The sequence below is a fragment of the Larimichthys crocea genome, chromosome XXI (assembly GCF_000972845.2).
Source record: "Larimichthys crocea isolate SSNF chromosome XXI, L_crocea_2.0, whole genome shotgun sequence".
NCBI lineage: Eukaryota > Metazoa > Chordata > Actinopteri > Sciaenidae > Larimichthys > Larimichthys crocea.
Window position 1 is genome coordinate 1191196 of NC_040031.1, and position 16506 is coordinate 1207701.

The 16506-nt window shown below is 37.7% G+C and overlaps 1 protein-coding gene across 5 annotated transcripts in view; it reads left to right on the forward strand.

The window, feature by feature from the left end:
* Window positions 1-13727, forward strand: part of ptprz1a (protein tyrosine phosphatase receptor type Z1a) — an 82781-nt gene extending 69054 nt beyond the window's left edge. For 4 of the 5 annotated variants that reach the window (XM_019267647.2, XM_019267651.2, XM_019267652.2 and 1 more), the window contains 17 exons: window positions 79-167; window positions 1976-2058; window positions 2956-2976; window positions 3985-4081; window positions 5094-5176; window positions 7185-7319; window positions 7508-7642; window positions 7930-8093; window positions 8186-8321; window positions 8838-8984; window positions 9072-9165; window positions 9338-9411; window positions 9646-9777; window positions 10370-10525; window positions 11495-11637; window positions 11732-11867; window positions 12776-13727. In XM_019267647.2, the coding sequence (XP_019123192.2) occupies window positions 79-167; window positions 1976-2058; window positions 2956-2976; window positions 3985-4081; window positions 5094-5176; window positions 7185-7319; window positions 7508-7642; window positions 7930-8093; window positions 8186-8321; window positions 8838-8984; window positions 9072-9165; window positions 9338-9411; window positions 9646-9777; window positions 10370-10525; window positions 11495-11637; window positions 11732-11867; window positions 12776-12919 (1969 nt within the window). In that variant the 3' untranslated portion in view covers window positions 12920-13727. The remainder of the gene's footprint in view (window positions 1-78; window positions 168-1975; window positions 2059-2955; window positions 2977-3984; window positions 4082-5093; window positions 5177-7184; window positions 7320-7507; window positions 7643-7929; window positions 8094-8185; window positions 8322-8837; window positions 8985-9071; window positions 9166-9337; window positions 9412-9645; window positions 9778-10369; window positions 10526-11494; window positions 11638-11731; window positions 11868-12775) is intronic. The other variant, XM_019267650.2, reaches the window with a different exon arrangement.
* The last annotated feature ends 2779 nt before the right edge of the window (window positions 13728-16506 follow it).

Sequence of the window (16506 nt, forward strand, 5' to 3'; positions counted from 1 at the left end):
TAGATAGCTATATTTTTCCATCAAAATAAATTCTGATTTTTTTGTATTTTTTTATGTCTGTGTGTGTTTTATCTGCAGGACCTGTTTTCAGACAGCTCACTTCTACATTGACGACAGCTCATCACCAAGAGTCATCGCTGCACCGCCTACTGCTGCATTATCATCTGGTAATACATCTATATATACATACACACAGACACACACACACACACACACTCACGTGAGGACCCACACAGTCATAAAAACCCAAGTTTTATTTAATTTTTATTCAGCCCAGAATTACAAATTTGCCCCAAAGGGCTTCACAATCTTCACCACTCTATCCTTAAAGGGTTAGTTCGGGTAATTTGAAGTGTGGTTGTATGAGGTCCTGATCCATAGTCAGTGTGTTACCTTCAGTAGATGGCAGTTACCTCTAGTTTAGAGAGGCAGACAGGAGGACCAACACAGAAGCTAAGCATCGTACTGCTGTGGTGGACGTGGGCAACAACAAAACATATTTCAGCCACATAAAAATAAAAAATCTATATCAAGTGTACACTATACGTAGCTTATTTTCACAGCTTTCACTACCTTGCTGTCAGACCGCCACTTTCAACAGAAAACTGGAGCTTTTACATCAATCTATGGTCTCTTGAAAACCATCAGACTTGATTGACAAAAACTTGCCTTGCCTTGATCAGGGGTTGTGTAACTTTGATGTTGGATAGTTTGGATCGAAACTTAAATTACTGAAGATCACGGCAGTGGCTGACCTGCAACCCACGTATTCTGTGAAGTAAAATGATTGGTTTTGTGGAGGGAGTCTGGTTGCTTTAGAGCAGTGGTTCTCAAACTTTTTCTGTCATTCCCCTGTTTGGACAAGGGGGAATTTTCAAGCCCCACCTGCCCCTATCGCCCCAACACAATGCTAATGAAATACGCCAAGCTTAACATTTTCAAGTAACATCATATCGTATCTAAATTCTAACTCAATAACATCAAAATAAACCAAGTTCAACAATAGGGAAAATAAAAGTGCAGCTGTGTCATAGCTTGCATCAAGTTCAAAAATAGAGAAATAGAGAAAATAAAAGTGCCACTTTGCAATCTGTTCAAAACAAACAAACAAAAAAAGCGAGTAATGCATTTGGCAAGACAAGTGAGCAAGTGAACATATGATTCTTATCCCAGCATTAGTGGCTGCAAAGCTGTAAGCTTAAAATGTTAAAATGTCCGTGTCACAAATTTAGCCTGCTAGTGTGGGCAATAACACAACATGGATAATGTTTGTTCCACTACAATTAATATGCCAACGTTAATGGTTATTTTGGCACTTTGGTTCCAGGTTACATTTTTCTCAGGGTCTCATATCTAATGTTGTTTTAATTTAGGCTGCATGTAGGCTAGTGATGTGGGGCGCGCCCCACACTTTGAGAACCGCGGCTTTAGAGAGAGCGTTATAAGGCTTCAGTTTCCCTTCGAAAACTTCTGTGCTTGTCCTCCTTTCTGCTTCTCCAAACTGGGGGTGTGTAACTATCAATGAGTACCTCATACAACCACACTTCAATATTCAGAACTACCCTATAGACTAGATTCAGGTTTGGAGTGTACTCTTCAGGGATAATACTTTCTCTCAACCGTAACTTTAAACTAAAACCTGTAACCTTAACCTGAAAACATTTCAGCTTTCATCATACTCTCCTTTGCTTGGTAAGCTGGGAGAGCTGATCACCTCGTATCACCAGACCAGAAACATCCCTACTTTTAAGTGTAAAAAAAATAGCATTTCTCCTCAGTTGACTTCAAAACAAAAAAAAAAATCAAAATTGTCCTCACTTTAAAAATATCCTTCATTTCTGAAAATGTCTTTACTTTTCAAAGACATCCTCATGTTGTCAATATGTCCTCACTCTCCACTGCAAGATGAGAAACGGATGGTCAATCATAGATTCCAATCATAGCTGATCATGTTTCCTATATTTTTATCTTCCAGAGGAAACAGCTTTTCCAGTGAAGGAGTTTGTGAAACACGTGGCCGAGCTTCACAACACCAATGGCTTCCAACAAGAGTTTGAGGTACAAAGACTGGATTGTTTTTCAGCTGACATTAAAACATGTACAAGTTTTGATATCTCTAATGTCTCAAACTTGCCTGTGGTGTATGTTTGTGTGTGCATTTGTGGGGGTTGTGTCTGATTGTTGTCCGCATGCTGCATGACATGATGATCTAATAATAATTATCGCTTACAGTTGTCTAACAGTGAGCCATAATGATCAGCTGGAAGGTTAATGTTGCTGCTTCGTCTCATAGTGAGCAGCATGTCTGGTGTCTTTTATCTGTCAACTGTCGCAACTGGCGCAAAAACAGTCAGCAGGTGTCAGACCTCAAAGGCAACATGACACGAATCAAAGCTGCACTTTGTTTTATTGTGAAAGAGCTGCTAAAGGAAACATCAACACAAAGACAACAAGGCTTCGGAGGGAGGGAGACATTTGTGATACACTTAATAATCATAAAAAAGATCCCAAAGCTGAAGTAATAGTGAGGTAAAGAGACAATGAAGGAAAACAGTATATTAGTATTTAATAGGAGTATAAAACAAAGACAGAAAGACCACTTTCAAAAATATCCCGAGCTGTCAGTTCAGTGAAGTGAAAGTATACTTCTTTGTGAATTGGAGTGGATAAAAACACTTGAGTTTAGTAGCAAATCACCAAAACTATACTGAAATACAGATCCCCCCCCTTTTTTTTTAGAGAAGTCTAAATTTAATGATTAATTAATTATATATTTTAATTAATTTAACTTAACCTTTGTGTTTGCAGTAGCATGATCTGTATTGTGAGATGAATTAGTGTGGAGTTGTTTTCTGTGTTGTCTTTTAATTTGTATTTTTGCACCTCTTTGGTTGACTGTGTTGTCACGGAAACGTCTTTGCTGCCTGCCTGCTGCTTCCTCACCCTCATCATTAGCTACTGAAGGAGAGTTACGAGGTAAGACGCTCTCCTCCTGATGTCTTGATTCGCTGATGGACGCTGCCGCGCTCGTAGCTCTGTTTTTGTCTTTGCCGAAGTGTTGTTGTTAACGTGGAACTGTGGATGTTACAAACAGGGTTGCTGTTTGGACACCAGCTGATGAAGTCATGCATGTATTATAAGAAATGAATACAGCGCCAATTCACACAGTTGCACAAGAAGTTTTTCTCTTCCTCTTTTTTTATTTATTTAAAAAATGTATTGTGTAAAGATTATGCATGTTTTACAGATGTCTCATTTATTTCATTTATTTCAGTATTTCAGTGCTTTCTGGGCTGCTGTAGTTTTGTTCTTGCATTACTGTGGTTGGCCACTGAGGCAAACTGGCAGCGAGGCTGCTTCACTGTTGTATCAAACTCCATAACATCACTTAATTAAGTAGAAATCTTTCACAGTATATAATTAGTGCTTTGCGCTTCCAGGTCTGTGAAGTGAAGTCAACATAAAATTGCATTCTTTCCAGTGGCCAGAAGGGGGCAGTTTTATTGGCTGCAAAAAAAAAAAAAAAGTCTGATCATATGGAGTCTTATGGAAAAATGACTCTATTTCTCGCTTGATATATCACCACAGTAATCAGTTTCCTCATGAGTTTGTGGTCTCAATCTCTAGATACAAATCTTCGTCCACACAGCATGATGTTCATTTTGTCAATTTTGCTCGATAAAGCAGGGTATGCTTAGGGAGCTCAACACACCAGACTAATGAAACCAAACCAAGGGGTGACATCACCATGGGATAACGCCTGATAGAAATATCACAATTAAAAATATCAATGCAGATAAATACATTGGAAAACTACATTTGAGGAGTTTGGCAACTATTTTCTACACCGAAAATATTAAAACTGTTCACACTTTAGTCTATGGATTATCTTAAGTATTTACATGGTTGAGTAAATTCTCCCATATGCTTTAGGTAATTTCTAAAGCTCTGTGACTCTGTGTGTGTGTGTGTGTGTGTTTTCAGGAGGTTCAGGCGTGTACGGTGGACATGGGGATGACAACTGACAGCTCCAACCATCCTGACAACAAGACTAAAAACAGATACAGCAACATCCTGGCCTGTGAGTAGACTAGAGCACAGTCCACACTGTGTCCTTGTTGCATGTTCCCACAGAAAGTTTCATAGCACTACAGAAATCTGTGTTTCTTTTAGAAACTTAGAAAAAAAAAAAGTCTGGTGATATTTTGCTGTTGTTATTATTGTCAACACTGAATAGTATTGTGTGTGTGTGTGTGTGTGTGTGTGTGTGTGTGTGTGTGTGTGTGTATCAGTGTGATACTGCTCCATTGTTGTAAAAAAAACTATTGAAAACACATCGGTGAGCCACACTGTTGCACTGGCTGACATGTTCCTTCATAACCATTATTTACACTGTATTTTTTTTAAAATTATTATTATTGATTTAGCCTTCAATGCAGAAGAAAACCTTGCCAAAAACTGCAGAGACACAGCAGAAATAAACATGTTTAGCACAGTACTGAGGCTGAATTTCTATATAACTTACACTTTCAAATTATATCAAGGCTTAAAGGTATGCATAATCAACAGTGTGGCAGCTTTCATTGACAGAATCTATAGGGAATGGAACAACATGCAACAGACCATGTTCATTGGCTGAAATGCAGTCTTGGTACCAATTGGCTATCTTCTGAAGACAATTTAACTTCTTATTAGCTTTTAGGTTCTCTGCATTCATATGTTGATATCCGTTCTGTTCCAAAAACTCACTAGAGCGCCAAATGTGGATGCTGGAAATAGTCCCCAACAAAAGCACTATTTCCTCCTGTTTGAGTATTGTTTGCTAAAAAACACAGTGAGCACCTGTTTTTGGAAATAACGGAGGCTTTTTAAAAAACACATTATATTTGTGATGTGTTTTTTATTTTTTATTTAAAATGGGCTTGATCTTGAGTGCCACAAACAGAAAGTCAGAAGGCGTTGAGATGGATTAACACATTGTTGTTTTCTGGATTTTCATGGGATTTGCTGACAGTAACTCCAGACCTATACATAATTTAAAACCAAAATGAAGTATTTTTGATCTGATCACATGTTGCTCTATTTTTTGTCAGATGACCACAGCCGGGTCCGACTCGCGCCACAGGCAGACAAAGATGGGAGGACGAGGGATTACATAAACGCAAACTTTGTGGATGTAAGGAGCCTGTTTCACCCAGTTTTTCAGTTCTATTTCAGTTCTTCGTCTTCACCCGCAGACTCATTTCTGTGTACTGAATCAGTCAAAGTTTTATTTTATTCTATTCTCAGTCTCCATATCACTTTTCCCTCTGTCTTCTGAAACCAATGTCAGCACACCACCTGCATAATTTTGATCTATTGATTAGACATGCTGACATAGCTGGGACCTGCATTGCTCTCGGTTATTCTTATCACTGCACCATTAAAATTTCATTTCGAGTATCTAGCTGTTTTGTGAAAGGCAAAGGAGACAAAAAACCCAGTGACTGTCTGATGACCTTTCTGGAGAGTCAACCTATAGGTTACAAGAATGTTTGGGTCTTACAGTATGAAAGCTGTCACTCATGTGAAGGTTATTAAACTATTAAAGTTATTGAACTATTGAATGCTGCCCTCTGCTGAGACATTCTTTCCTGTGCTGTCGTTAACGTTGAACGTGATTCTCACCAAAATGTGAAGCCTTGAGCTCTAACAAACTTACCGAATGTATTTCCTTTTTCATAAAACATTTACAAAGCTAAATTTGATTGATTTGGATTGTTTACATTCATAATGAGCTTTCTTATTCTTCTTCTCTGCCTTTGTTGGCACATTGCTCCATATCTTGGTGTGATACAGCCACCTGCAAATCAGTGGAAAAGTGTGATATGATTAGAAGGGCTCCGATTTCCTCCTTTCATTAAAACCTTTGATTTTTTTAAAATCTGATTTGATTTATTCTCAGATGTGAGAGTCTTTCAGTCTTCTCTGGTTTTTGTAATTCACTCCCAGAAAGTATTGAATATTACAATGTCACATAGTCATATTGTGACTCTTTGACTGTATTTCACAGTTTCAATGCAGATTTAAGCAGCTCAGTGAAATAAAATATGTTAAATTCTCACTTATATATCTCAATACTGTGGGAATGTTGTGTCTAATAAGATAAATTCATTTTTTTGTTTAATTGAGAGATCCTGTTGTGATCCTTTTGTTTTATTTGTGCGATAAAATGGTTACAATACACAGTAGGACGTAGGACAAATACAAATAAAAAAACAAATACAATGACACATGACAGAGATGAACAGGATATGATCATTCATTGAATGGATATTATTTGAGGTCAAGCAAGTGGGTGGGTATGTAGTAAATAAAAGATCAGAGACTGAAGATCCTAGGTTTTAAATCAGTCTTAGCTATAGTACTCAGACTCCAGTAGGGCTGTTACTGAAAAAAAAGAAATTAGTATTTTTTTTGTACATGTGTATTTGTTTTTATTATAGCTATATGTGATCAAAAACCTCAAAAATTTTGCTTACGCCAAATGTCAAGCGAATGCAACAACACAAACATAGCAGCCAGTTAATATTGCTTACTAGTCCGACAGCAAGAAGTCCAACTCTTGTCCAGTGCCTTCATGCTCAGTTACTCTCTCATTTTCTGTTCTTAGCTTCCTCCATCAGCATTTGTCAATTCTATGTTTCTGTCTTTACGTCCATAAAGGCTTCACTGTTTTCTTTTCTCTGATGCTAGGCCATTGTTCTAGCTGCCTAACTGTTTTAACTGTATAATGCAGGACAAGGCTATTTAGCAGAGAATAAAGGCTGTTCACTGTGTCCTTAACCTGTGAAGTTTCCTTTTAAAGTTTATATTTGAAATAATTATCTGAACTTTAAAAGTATTTTTTCAAAAATAGTTTTCTTATACCCTTTAAAAACAAGAAGGCCTTGAAGTCTTGGTGATCTTGTGGATCAGCGGGTCTACTATACACTTTAGAGCGAGATTGGGCTTTACCACCACAAAGTAGTTGTAGTTGTTTCAATGACTATTGGATGGATTGCCTTGAAATCCAAAACTCTGAATGCAACTGCTTGCTGTCAGAAAGCCCTTCATCTATTTTTCAATCTGTCTCTTGTGAGTCCCACAACTTTATGAAAACTGCGATGCTAAAATGCAGGAGGTGCCACTGTGTGTTTCTTCAGGGATTCAAGAAGCCACGTTCATACATCGCTGCTCAGGGTCCTCTGAGGTCGAGCACTGAGGACTTCTGGAGGATGGTTTGGGAGCAAAATGTGTGCATCATCGTCATGATTACCAACCTGGTGGAGAAGGGAAGAGTGAGTGATCAGTCTTATTTTTATGTTTGTGAAGCTGAGATCTGATTGATATTGAGACACACTGTCAACTTACAGAGACAATGCTTTTACACTGAATTTGAATTATGTCTACATTTTTATTCCCATGCAATAAAGTACCAATTTTGTATGATCATTTCAAAATTTTGATGCATTGATTGTCTTCTCAGAGGAAGTGTGATCAGTACTGGCCGGCGGAGGTGCACGAGGAGTACGGCAGCTACCTGGTGACAGTGAAGAGTAGCAGAGTGTTCGCCTACTACACCCAGAGGACTTTCACTGTCAGAAACACCCACACCAAAAAGGTCTGTAACACAGTGGATGTAGTAGCTGCATTCAAGTGATGAAATATTATTTATGCACATAATGGAGCAAACAAACTGACCAGGAAATATCAAAAGTAAAGTAGATCAAATATTCAACCGTCATCTGCAGGATTTGCCTGCAATTCACACATGCAAAATGACCCAATAATGTTCCACATCCATACTGTATCTACCTTAAGTTTACCAGCACGTTTCATGACGCCACTGAAGACTTCAGTTCCTTCTAGAAGTTTCATCACTTCCTGTTTGATCTTGTACACCTGCAGGGCTCCCAGAAGGGACGGAGCAACGAACGGACGGTGACACAATACCATTACACCCAGTGGCCCGACATGGGTGTCCCAGAGTACGCTCTTCCTCTGCTTAGCTTCGTCCGCAAGTCATCTGGAGCCAGGATGAACGACACGGGGCCAATGGTGGTACACTGCAGGTAAGATCTGATAAAAAGCTTTGTTTTCATTTTTATCATCACGTCAGTAAATCCTGGATTCATCTTGTTTTTCCTTTCTTGTTGATGAGCAGCGCAGGCGTCGGCCGGACGGGTACATACATCGTCCTGGACAGCATGCTGAAGCAGATAAAAGACGAGAACACTGTCAACATCGCGGGATTCCTCAAACACATCCGCACGCAGAGGAACTACCTGGTTCAGACAGAGGTCAGAGGTCAACTGTCTGTCTGTCCGTCTGAAAAATATAATCATTTATTTACTTTCAAACTGATGGCAGTTCATCTTGTCTTAGTCTTAAGTGTCAAGAAGCAGCAGTATACATAAATTATAATTATTTAAATGTTAAAAGAAATAGTAATATATAACCCTGATGTCTAAAAACATAAACTTTTCAAACAAAACCAGTCCAGTTTAAACTTGGATGCATAAACCGTCTTTTGATCTGCAAATCACCAAAATAAAGGTTAGTGGGAAGAGTCCCTGAAAAAAAATGTTTTAAGATCACAGGGTGTGAATGTGAATATATGCTACTTGAAATACAAATTTCCCAAGACTGATTTCTTTCCATTTGCCCATAAGTCATTTCAAATTTAGTGTTATATATAATTCTATGTTATTCTTGAAGGGTTCCCACATTTCCCATTGGATTCAACATATTAATGGTCACAAAAAGAATTAGACTTTTTCAGTCTAACTTCAGCACCATCTATCTCCTCTCTGCAGGAACAATATGTTTTTATCCATGATGCCTTGGTGGAAGCCATCTTATCCGGAGAGACAGAGGTGATGGCGGCTCACCTGCACAGGTACGTGGATGAGCTGCTGATCCCGGGGCCTGCTGGGAGGACGCACCTGGACAAACAATTCAAGGTGAGCAGCTCATTAAACAGTTCAGTCTATGTCAGAATGGTTAAAAGATGTCTCTTTAGTCACTAAGAGATGTTTGGTTTTCCACAGCTGGTTTGTCACTCTGGAGTCAAGCAATGCGATTACTCTGTAGCTTTGCAGGACTGCAACCGCAGCAAGAACAGAAACTGCTCTGTGATACCTGGTGAGTCCAGCATGTTTGTCCACTAAGAGCTGCAGCTCCTAAGAAGACGTCAATCAGCATGGTGTTATTGTGGAATGTTTAATTTGCCTTTCTGGTTACAGTTTGCTTAAGTTAGAAGAGGCTAATGTGCATGAAAGGTGCATGACTCTGACATTTTTTTATGTCTTTGCAGTTGAGAGGTCGAGAGTGCGCCTGTCTACGACGGCCGGAGAAACGTCAGACTACATTAATGCTTCTTACATCACAGTAAGAACAAATACATTCGCCTCAGGTTTAAATCTTTCAAACCGATGACAGGGATATGTCCATGATTTGTTAAGCCTAACTGGCTTCCCACCTTCCTGAAAAGTCATACTGTTCCTTTAAAAATCACTATCTCCACCCTTGTGTAGCTGTGATATTTCTTGCTTAATTTATTAATAGGCTGCACTTGAGCAATACTTCTTGACACCAATATTGTCTATGGTTGTGTTCCTGCAGGGTTACAGGCAGAGCAATGAGTTCATCATCACCCAGAATCCTTTGCCTGACACCATAAAGGACTTCTGGAAGATGATTTGGGATCACAACGCCCAAGTCATTGTATCACTGTTGGGGACAGCGTCACCCGAGGTGAGGAACTGTTTTTTAAATTCAAATAATGTTAATCACAGAACTTTGTGTGATTAATCTTTTATGTCTGTTTACTTTTAAGTTAAAATAAATAGTTAAACATTTGGGGAAATTATTGTTAATTCTTTATTATTATTATTGTTTCAGGAAGCAAGATGTTCACATGGTGATCAAGTTCATGCCTGTGTTAATGCTACATTCATGCCATTTTGCCTCATTGCTACTCTCGTGGGAACATTTAAATAATCTAAATTAGTTACTTTTGCTGTGTTGTTGTAATCACAAGCGATTCATTAACAAGTGAAACCAAAAACAAAGTATAGACCCTTTGAAATTATTATTATTATTGTTATGTGGATTTTATTTAAATGCAACTCTGAGTAATACAGGCTTTTGTGGTCTGTTTGTTGATTTTCATGTTGAATTCCTGAAGTTCTTTTCATGTCAATTTCCCAATTTGGAACCTTAATTAGCATTACTGGAAACCACCCTACTATTTCATGTCATGGCTGCTGTTTCATTCTGATGTCATAGTCCCATTTATAGCGTTCAGACTGTGATGTAACTGTCTGCTGACTTCCTGTGTTGTTAGATGGAGGAGGAAGCAGAGCTGTCTGCTGCTTGGCCCCGTAAAGGACAGCCCATCAGCTATGAGATGTTCACTGTCACTCAGAGGACTGAGAATCACATCTGTCTGGCCAACGAGGACATGCTGGTGGTCCAGGACTATGTACTGGAAGCTACACAAGTAAGTGCAACCTAGGACAACTTCACTTCGACCACAAGATCCTTCAATAATTTTAATGACCCTGATTACATAGAACACACTGCTGCCATGAAATGTTTTCTTTTTCAGCTAAATCACATTCACCTCCATTCACCTGGTAGGTAAAGTAAACAGTGTAAACATCAGGACAAAAATTTCTCATCAAAAATTTGGTTCACGATAAGAAAATATATAAGCTGTATTCCAATTAAATGTTCTTGTCCTGTTCTTGCTCACCTGAAGATGAACCCTTTAGATTTTATATCTCCATCCACCTTTCCTTTAACGCCACAGGACAAACTTTATACTCATCACTCGTAAGACTATAAACCGTTAGGCAACATGCACATGCCATGTTCAGTAATGCAGCTGAGTTCACTGGCAGTGCTGACAACTTTTATTAGAATAAACTACATTTTTAAATCAGTCTATAAATACAAAGCAGCACAAGTTTTGTGATGGCAACACTCCTCCTAGTCCTAGACAGCACTCATGTCAAAATTCATGTAATTATGACTGGTAAACAATTTTTCACAACGCTCAGATGTATTGATGCTGAATTAAAAAGTGCTTGAAAAGGCCAACAAACATTAAATAAATGGTTGAATAAACAGTGGAAGGTAATTAAACACAATTTGAATGGATACAGATTTATATACAAAACCAACTCTGCAACTATGCAATTATACATGTTGAGATTGCATGTCATAAAGATGAGAATCTTTTACATCTCAACCATCCATTCAACATAATATGAAAATGTGAAGTCTAATAATACGATGTGAGATTTATATTATTAATCGGACTATCATGTATTGCACAGTATAAACCAGTGTACGGCTTTATGCTGTGAAAAACATACTAGAGGCATAGGGCAAAAAGTTTAAAACTCTTTTAAAACTCTTATGACTTGTGACAGACATCTGATCTTTTTTCTCCTTATCTTCACAGGATGACTACGTTCTGGAGGTGAAACATTACCGTGCCCCCCGCTGGCCAAACCCAGACAGTCCCATGAGCAACACCTTTGAGCTCCTCAACCTGGTGAAAGAGGAGAGTGCTGCTAAGGACGGCCCCACTGTGGTCCACGATGAGTAAGACCATTCACCATTAGAATAACATTTAGGGGATTTTTCAGGTCTGATATTTTACAGGATGGGCATGATTTATCTTTTTTTTTTCCCCCAGTGTGGGTGGAGTCACGGCAGGAACCTTCTGCGCTCTGTCGTCTCTGACTTGCCAGCTGGAGGCTGAAGGTTCAGTTGATGTCTTCCAAGTGGCCAAGCTGACAAATCTCATGCGACCAGGAATCTTCAGTGACATTGTAAGGCTGTCGTCTGTCTCACAATACACTGATGATAATGTACTGTCTGTTACACAGCTTGGGTGACTTACAATTTAAGTTTAAAGGATAATCCAGCTCATTACAATGTTGGTCTTATTTTCATAGTTTTGTCCATCACTTTAATCAATAATGTTAGCTAACTTTACTGTCCTGTTATCTGACTCTGCCCAGAATGTGAGTTCAGAGCAGTTGATCTTGTTTAATATCAACATCTAACATTGTAATATAATAAATATGACAGAAAGTAAGGAAAGCCATAATAGGTCCCCTTTAACTTTAGAACAGTGTCCATATAATCCAAGTTGTAATTTCAAATGACTGTTATTAAGTACTAACTTACTAGAGGTGTACTGGTGTAAAGTTCATCTACATGAAATACTGTTTAGGTCCTAATTATAACATAATTACTTTGCACCATATTTGTAAACTAATAAATAAATGATGTATTGTACATTGTAACTTTTGGGATGCTAATGGTAACACAAATTGTTGATGTTATTTTCACTGAAGTATAACATAAAAGTAATGCTTTACTGATCTGTTATTTCTGATCCATTTCTTGTAAGCTTTTTGGGAGTAATCATAGGGTAAATGAAACCTGTTAATAAATTCCAATTAATTGCTAGAGTAACTTAAACACAGTCAGCTGAAGATGTAACATTTGTTTACAAACAAGCATACAGGCATAATGTTCATTTGGGTTACAATTAGCAATTCTTTCAAGAACCTTCCTATTTACTCCATAATTTAGTACCAGACTACTTTGTTCTTTGCAGATGATTGCCTAGGCTTTTTTTTCAGAAATGATGGACCTGTAATTGAACACACTTTACCAGAATAATATCGGGATACTGATACACTCAAATGTAACAATTGTCATTTTACAGGAGCAGTACCAGTTCCTGTACAAAGCCATGCTGAGTCTCATTGGGACACAAGAAGACAAGAAAACCCTCCAGTCCTCTGACAACAACGGTACCATCGTGGTGGGAACTGCCAGTACTGCAGAGAGCCTTGAGTCCCTGGTGTAACCACCACAAAAAACCCACAAAGAACTTTAACTTTCACAAAAGAGCAACAGCATTTTGTCTTTCCTCTTCAACCCCCAACAGAACTTCTCCTGATGCCAGACTCATGCTACAAGTACTAAATCGTCGTTGTTCAGGACTCCTGTGTTGTAGTTTGAGGCTGGCACGTACCGAATGAGTTTCTATTTCGCTGGATCTGGACTCCCCTTTTGTAATGTGTGCCTTTTTGTATTTTTCATCCTGTACTTCTAACTTTGATACAAGTTGTAGACTAACTGTCCGATGTTTTAACACTGTACTGTCCTAAGACGTTTCATTCAACTAACAAACTTTTCCTAGACCTTTGTATTTATTGGCACTGAGCCAAATGGGGAAAAAAGGGAAAAAATTGCATCTTTTTACATCAAATGAGATATTTTGTTAGCTTGTCTTTTATAGAGCTCCTGCACTGAACTCCTTTCTGTAAATACCATCACAACGGTAGCAGCAGTGTGCTATTGAAGTCAAATATAAAATAAGGGCCTGGAATAATAAAAATAATAATCTAATGTAAATAATATTATAGTAATCAACTTGATGGACCAAATTTCTATTTATACTTTTAGATTTTTATATTTTACCATTTTTAGTGCATTCAAATGTTATGGTTTAATTCTAATTGCTTAGTTGGAGAACATTAATGCTTTTATATTCTGGATTTTGTAACAGACTAAATGTGATGCATGGGGTCCTGACATGTTTGTTTTTTAGCTGGACATAAACCACAGCTGGATTATTAGCTAGGGGATTAAATAAGTGGAAGAACACCAAAGAAAGAGTGTGCTGGAGTGTTTTGTTACTGTGTGCAGAACTATACTGTAGCAACACATTTTCACCAACAAAAAGATTCATGTTCACTAAAGGCAGAGGCTAGAAATCGCTAGCAAGCTAATGTGCTTGCATACAAGTTTATTTGCTTCTGAGCAATTTTCAGCTGCTTAGTATGAGACTCGTTAAGGCATATGTGTCGTCCAGGTAACTCGTTACATTACAGCTCAGTATTAACATGGTAATAGTGAGGTAATGCTTTGATAATAAAGGTGATTAAATGTAAATGTAATTGAACTATTAATAGCATGGTATTGGGTAATAATGAGGAAACTCTAAAGACTAGTAGTATAGTAAGTAATATTTTGATAACAATATGGTAAGCTACTAACAATAAAATGGTTGTATCAGTGCAGTATTTGGATTAAAAATGGTAATAACATTAATGAGGTAATATAAGTTGCTGTTTTCAAAAAAGTATAAGCTACTATCAGTGTCACACCTTGAAGTCAGAATTGGTAATTACAGATTATTAGATCATTATAATGCTGGCAGACAGAAAAGGGTTCTGACCACGTTCCTGCTCCACAGAGGATGATCCCTTTTCTTGACAATGACAATTGACGACACTGGGTGAGAAAGCAGGCTATGTTTCAGGCGTTTAGTTGATGTGTTTATCCAAGCTCACTTACGGCAGCAGAATGAGCTTCAGCTCCTCTATCAGCAGCCTCATAGACGACCAATAGGAAGGAGGCAGAAGGTCAGAGGTGACAACGACAAGACAATAGAAGGAGTAAAAACACCCCCCCGTGAGCCTGAGAGAGGTGTTAATGAAACACACAAAAACAGAAACAATAAAGACGTGGGCTGATGAGTCCTGTACGACCTGTGGATTATGTATTTTTCCTTTATGGAGTCATGATTTAATCCCTACACTGAACCAGTTATTCCAATTGATTTCCAATGTTTTAATCCGGGTTAAGACTCTGGAAGAAACGTTCCTTTTCAGGACCAAAAATAGGTCAAGTGTCCAGACGTCGTCTTGACCTGCTGCCATATCCACACCTTAATTTGCATTTGTGACTTTTCATAATTACATGCCCAATTATCCCCTGCTTGGTGGCCTAGTTTGCATGGCTGCCTCTAAATCAAGCAGAAACAAACAAACAAACTGTCTTATTTTCAGGGGAGCTGAGCTGGAGTCTGTGAAGCAGCAGAATAGAATCTGAAATAAAAAATGTGGGATTTTGACATGTTACATTTAGTCATTTAGCAGACGCTTTTATCCAAAGTGACAGGAAGGAAACAATCATGGTAAAGTGTGACTAGGACATGTTGGTGCAGCAATAAGTACTGTGACAGTACTAGAGGAATAGATTTAGCATGTCCAGTTTTAACAACTGCCTGTTACAGGGTGAATCTAGTAAAAAGAAAAATCTTAGACTATGGCTTTGAACTCAAAGTCGGACACAGATCACCACAGTGGTGGATGTTTTACTTAAATAAGTGAATCCAACAGGAAGTGCCAAAAATTGCAGTTCCTTAAGAGAATGTTTTTTCTTTCATAACTTTTTATATTTGAGTAAAATGCCAAACGTCCTTTGGCTCCAGCTTCTGAAAGGTTTCTAACATTTCTAAGTTTTATATCATTGAAAACTGAGTATCTTCAAGATCTCTGCTGGTTCACCTTTCCCTGAGCTACAGTTTGTTCACTAACAAAAGAAGACTTTAGACGTTCACAAGGACTTCTGGAACAAGACAATTCAGCGAAGAGTGAAGGTTTCAATTTAAAAAAAAAAAAAAACATTACGGCAATCGACAGAAACTTTTAAAGATGTTCAGAAAGTTGGTAAAAAGTTATTCTATTTCCCTGTATTGGTATTTAGCCGTGCAGATAGTTTTGGTTTGTTTTGGTTTTTGGTTTCAGATCTCCAGTGAGTTACTGGAGATCTGAAAACTCGACCCTGACACTGTGGAGCTGAACAGAATTTATATTGTGTTCTGAACTTAAAAAAATATTTAATTTGGAGTTTACCAAAATTTCTTGAGATAAACAATTACAGAGGCTGATAAACTACTACTAATGAATTGCATTTGGATTGAAGAGATGCATTAATACGTTTAAGTGTGAAAAATTATGAGAATATTACTTTTGCAAATTAATCTGTGTTTAAAGACTGAAAAGAGAACAGAATGTCATAGAATGTTTTTTCTTTATTTAAGTAACATTTTCATTTACACTTAAAGCAAAAAAACAAGCTTTTATAATTCAATGTCAACTCAAATGTTTCAGACAAAACAAACCAAAAAAACATGTTCATGTTGGAGGTAAACCAATATTCAGATTAGTATACTATGATAACAAAATTTGAAAATTTGACAAATTGTTAGTGTTCATGTGTTCCCTTTTTCTAGATTTGTAAAACCGCTTTATCTGAATTCTCTCTTTTAAAATCTGAAAGGAAGTCTTTGTGTCATTCAGATTCAAGTTTCATATATATTTAAAAAATACATCTGTATATAACTCTCTGGGAATTGTTTTAACTATTAAAGCATGTAACAAACTGTTTATAAAGGTGACCACCCCCCCCCAAAATAAAATAATTTATCATTCAGGAGCCCGACAATAAACTCTCGTCTGGGAAACTTTACACAAGTCTCACAAATACAGTATTGACTCTCAAAATCAAGAACCTCTGAGCTCAACGTAAGCCAGGAGCTGCTGTTACTCGCTCCTAACAACACAGTGAAAGACTAAATAACATATGAATAAGAAATGCTAA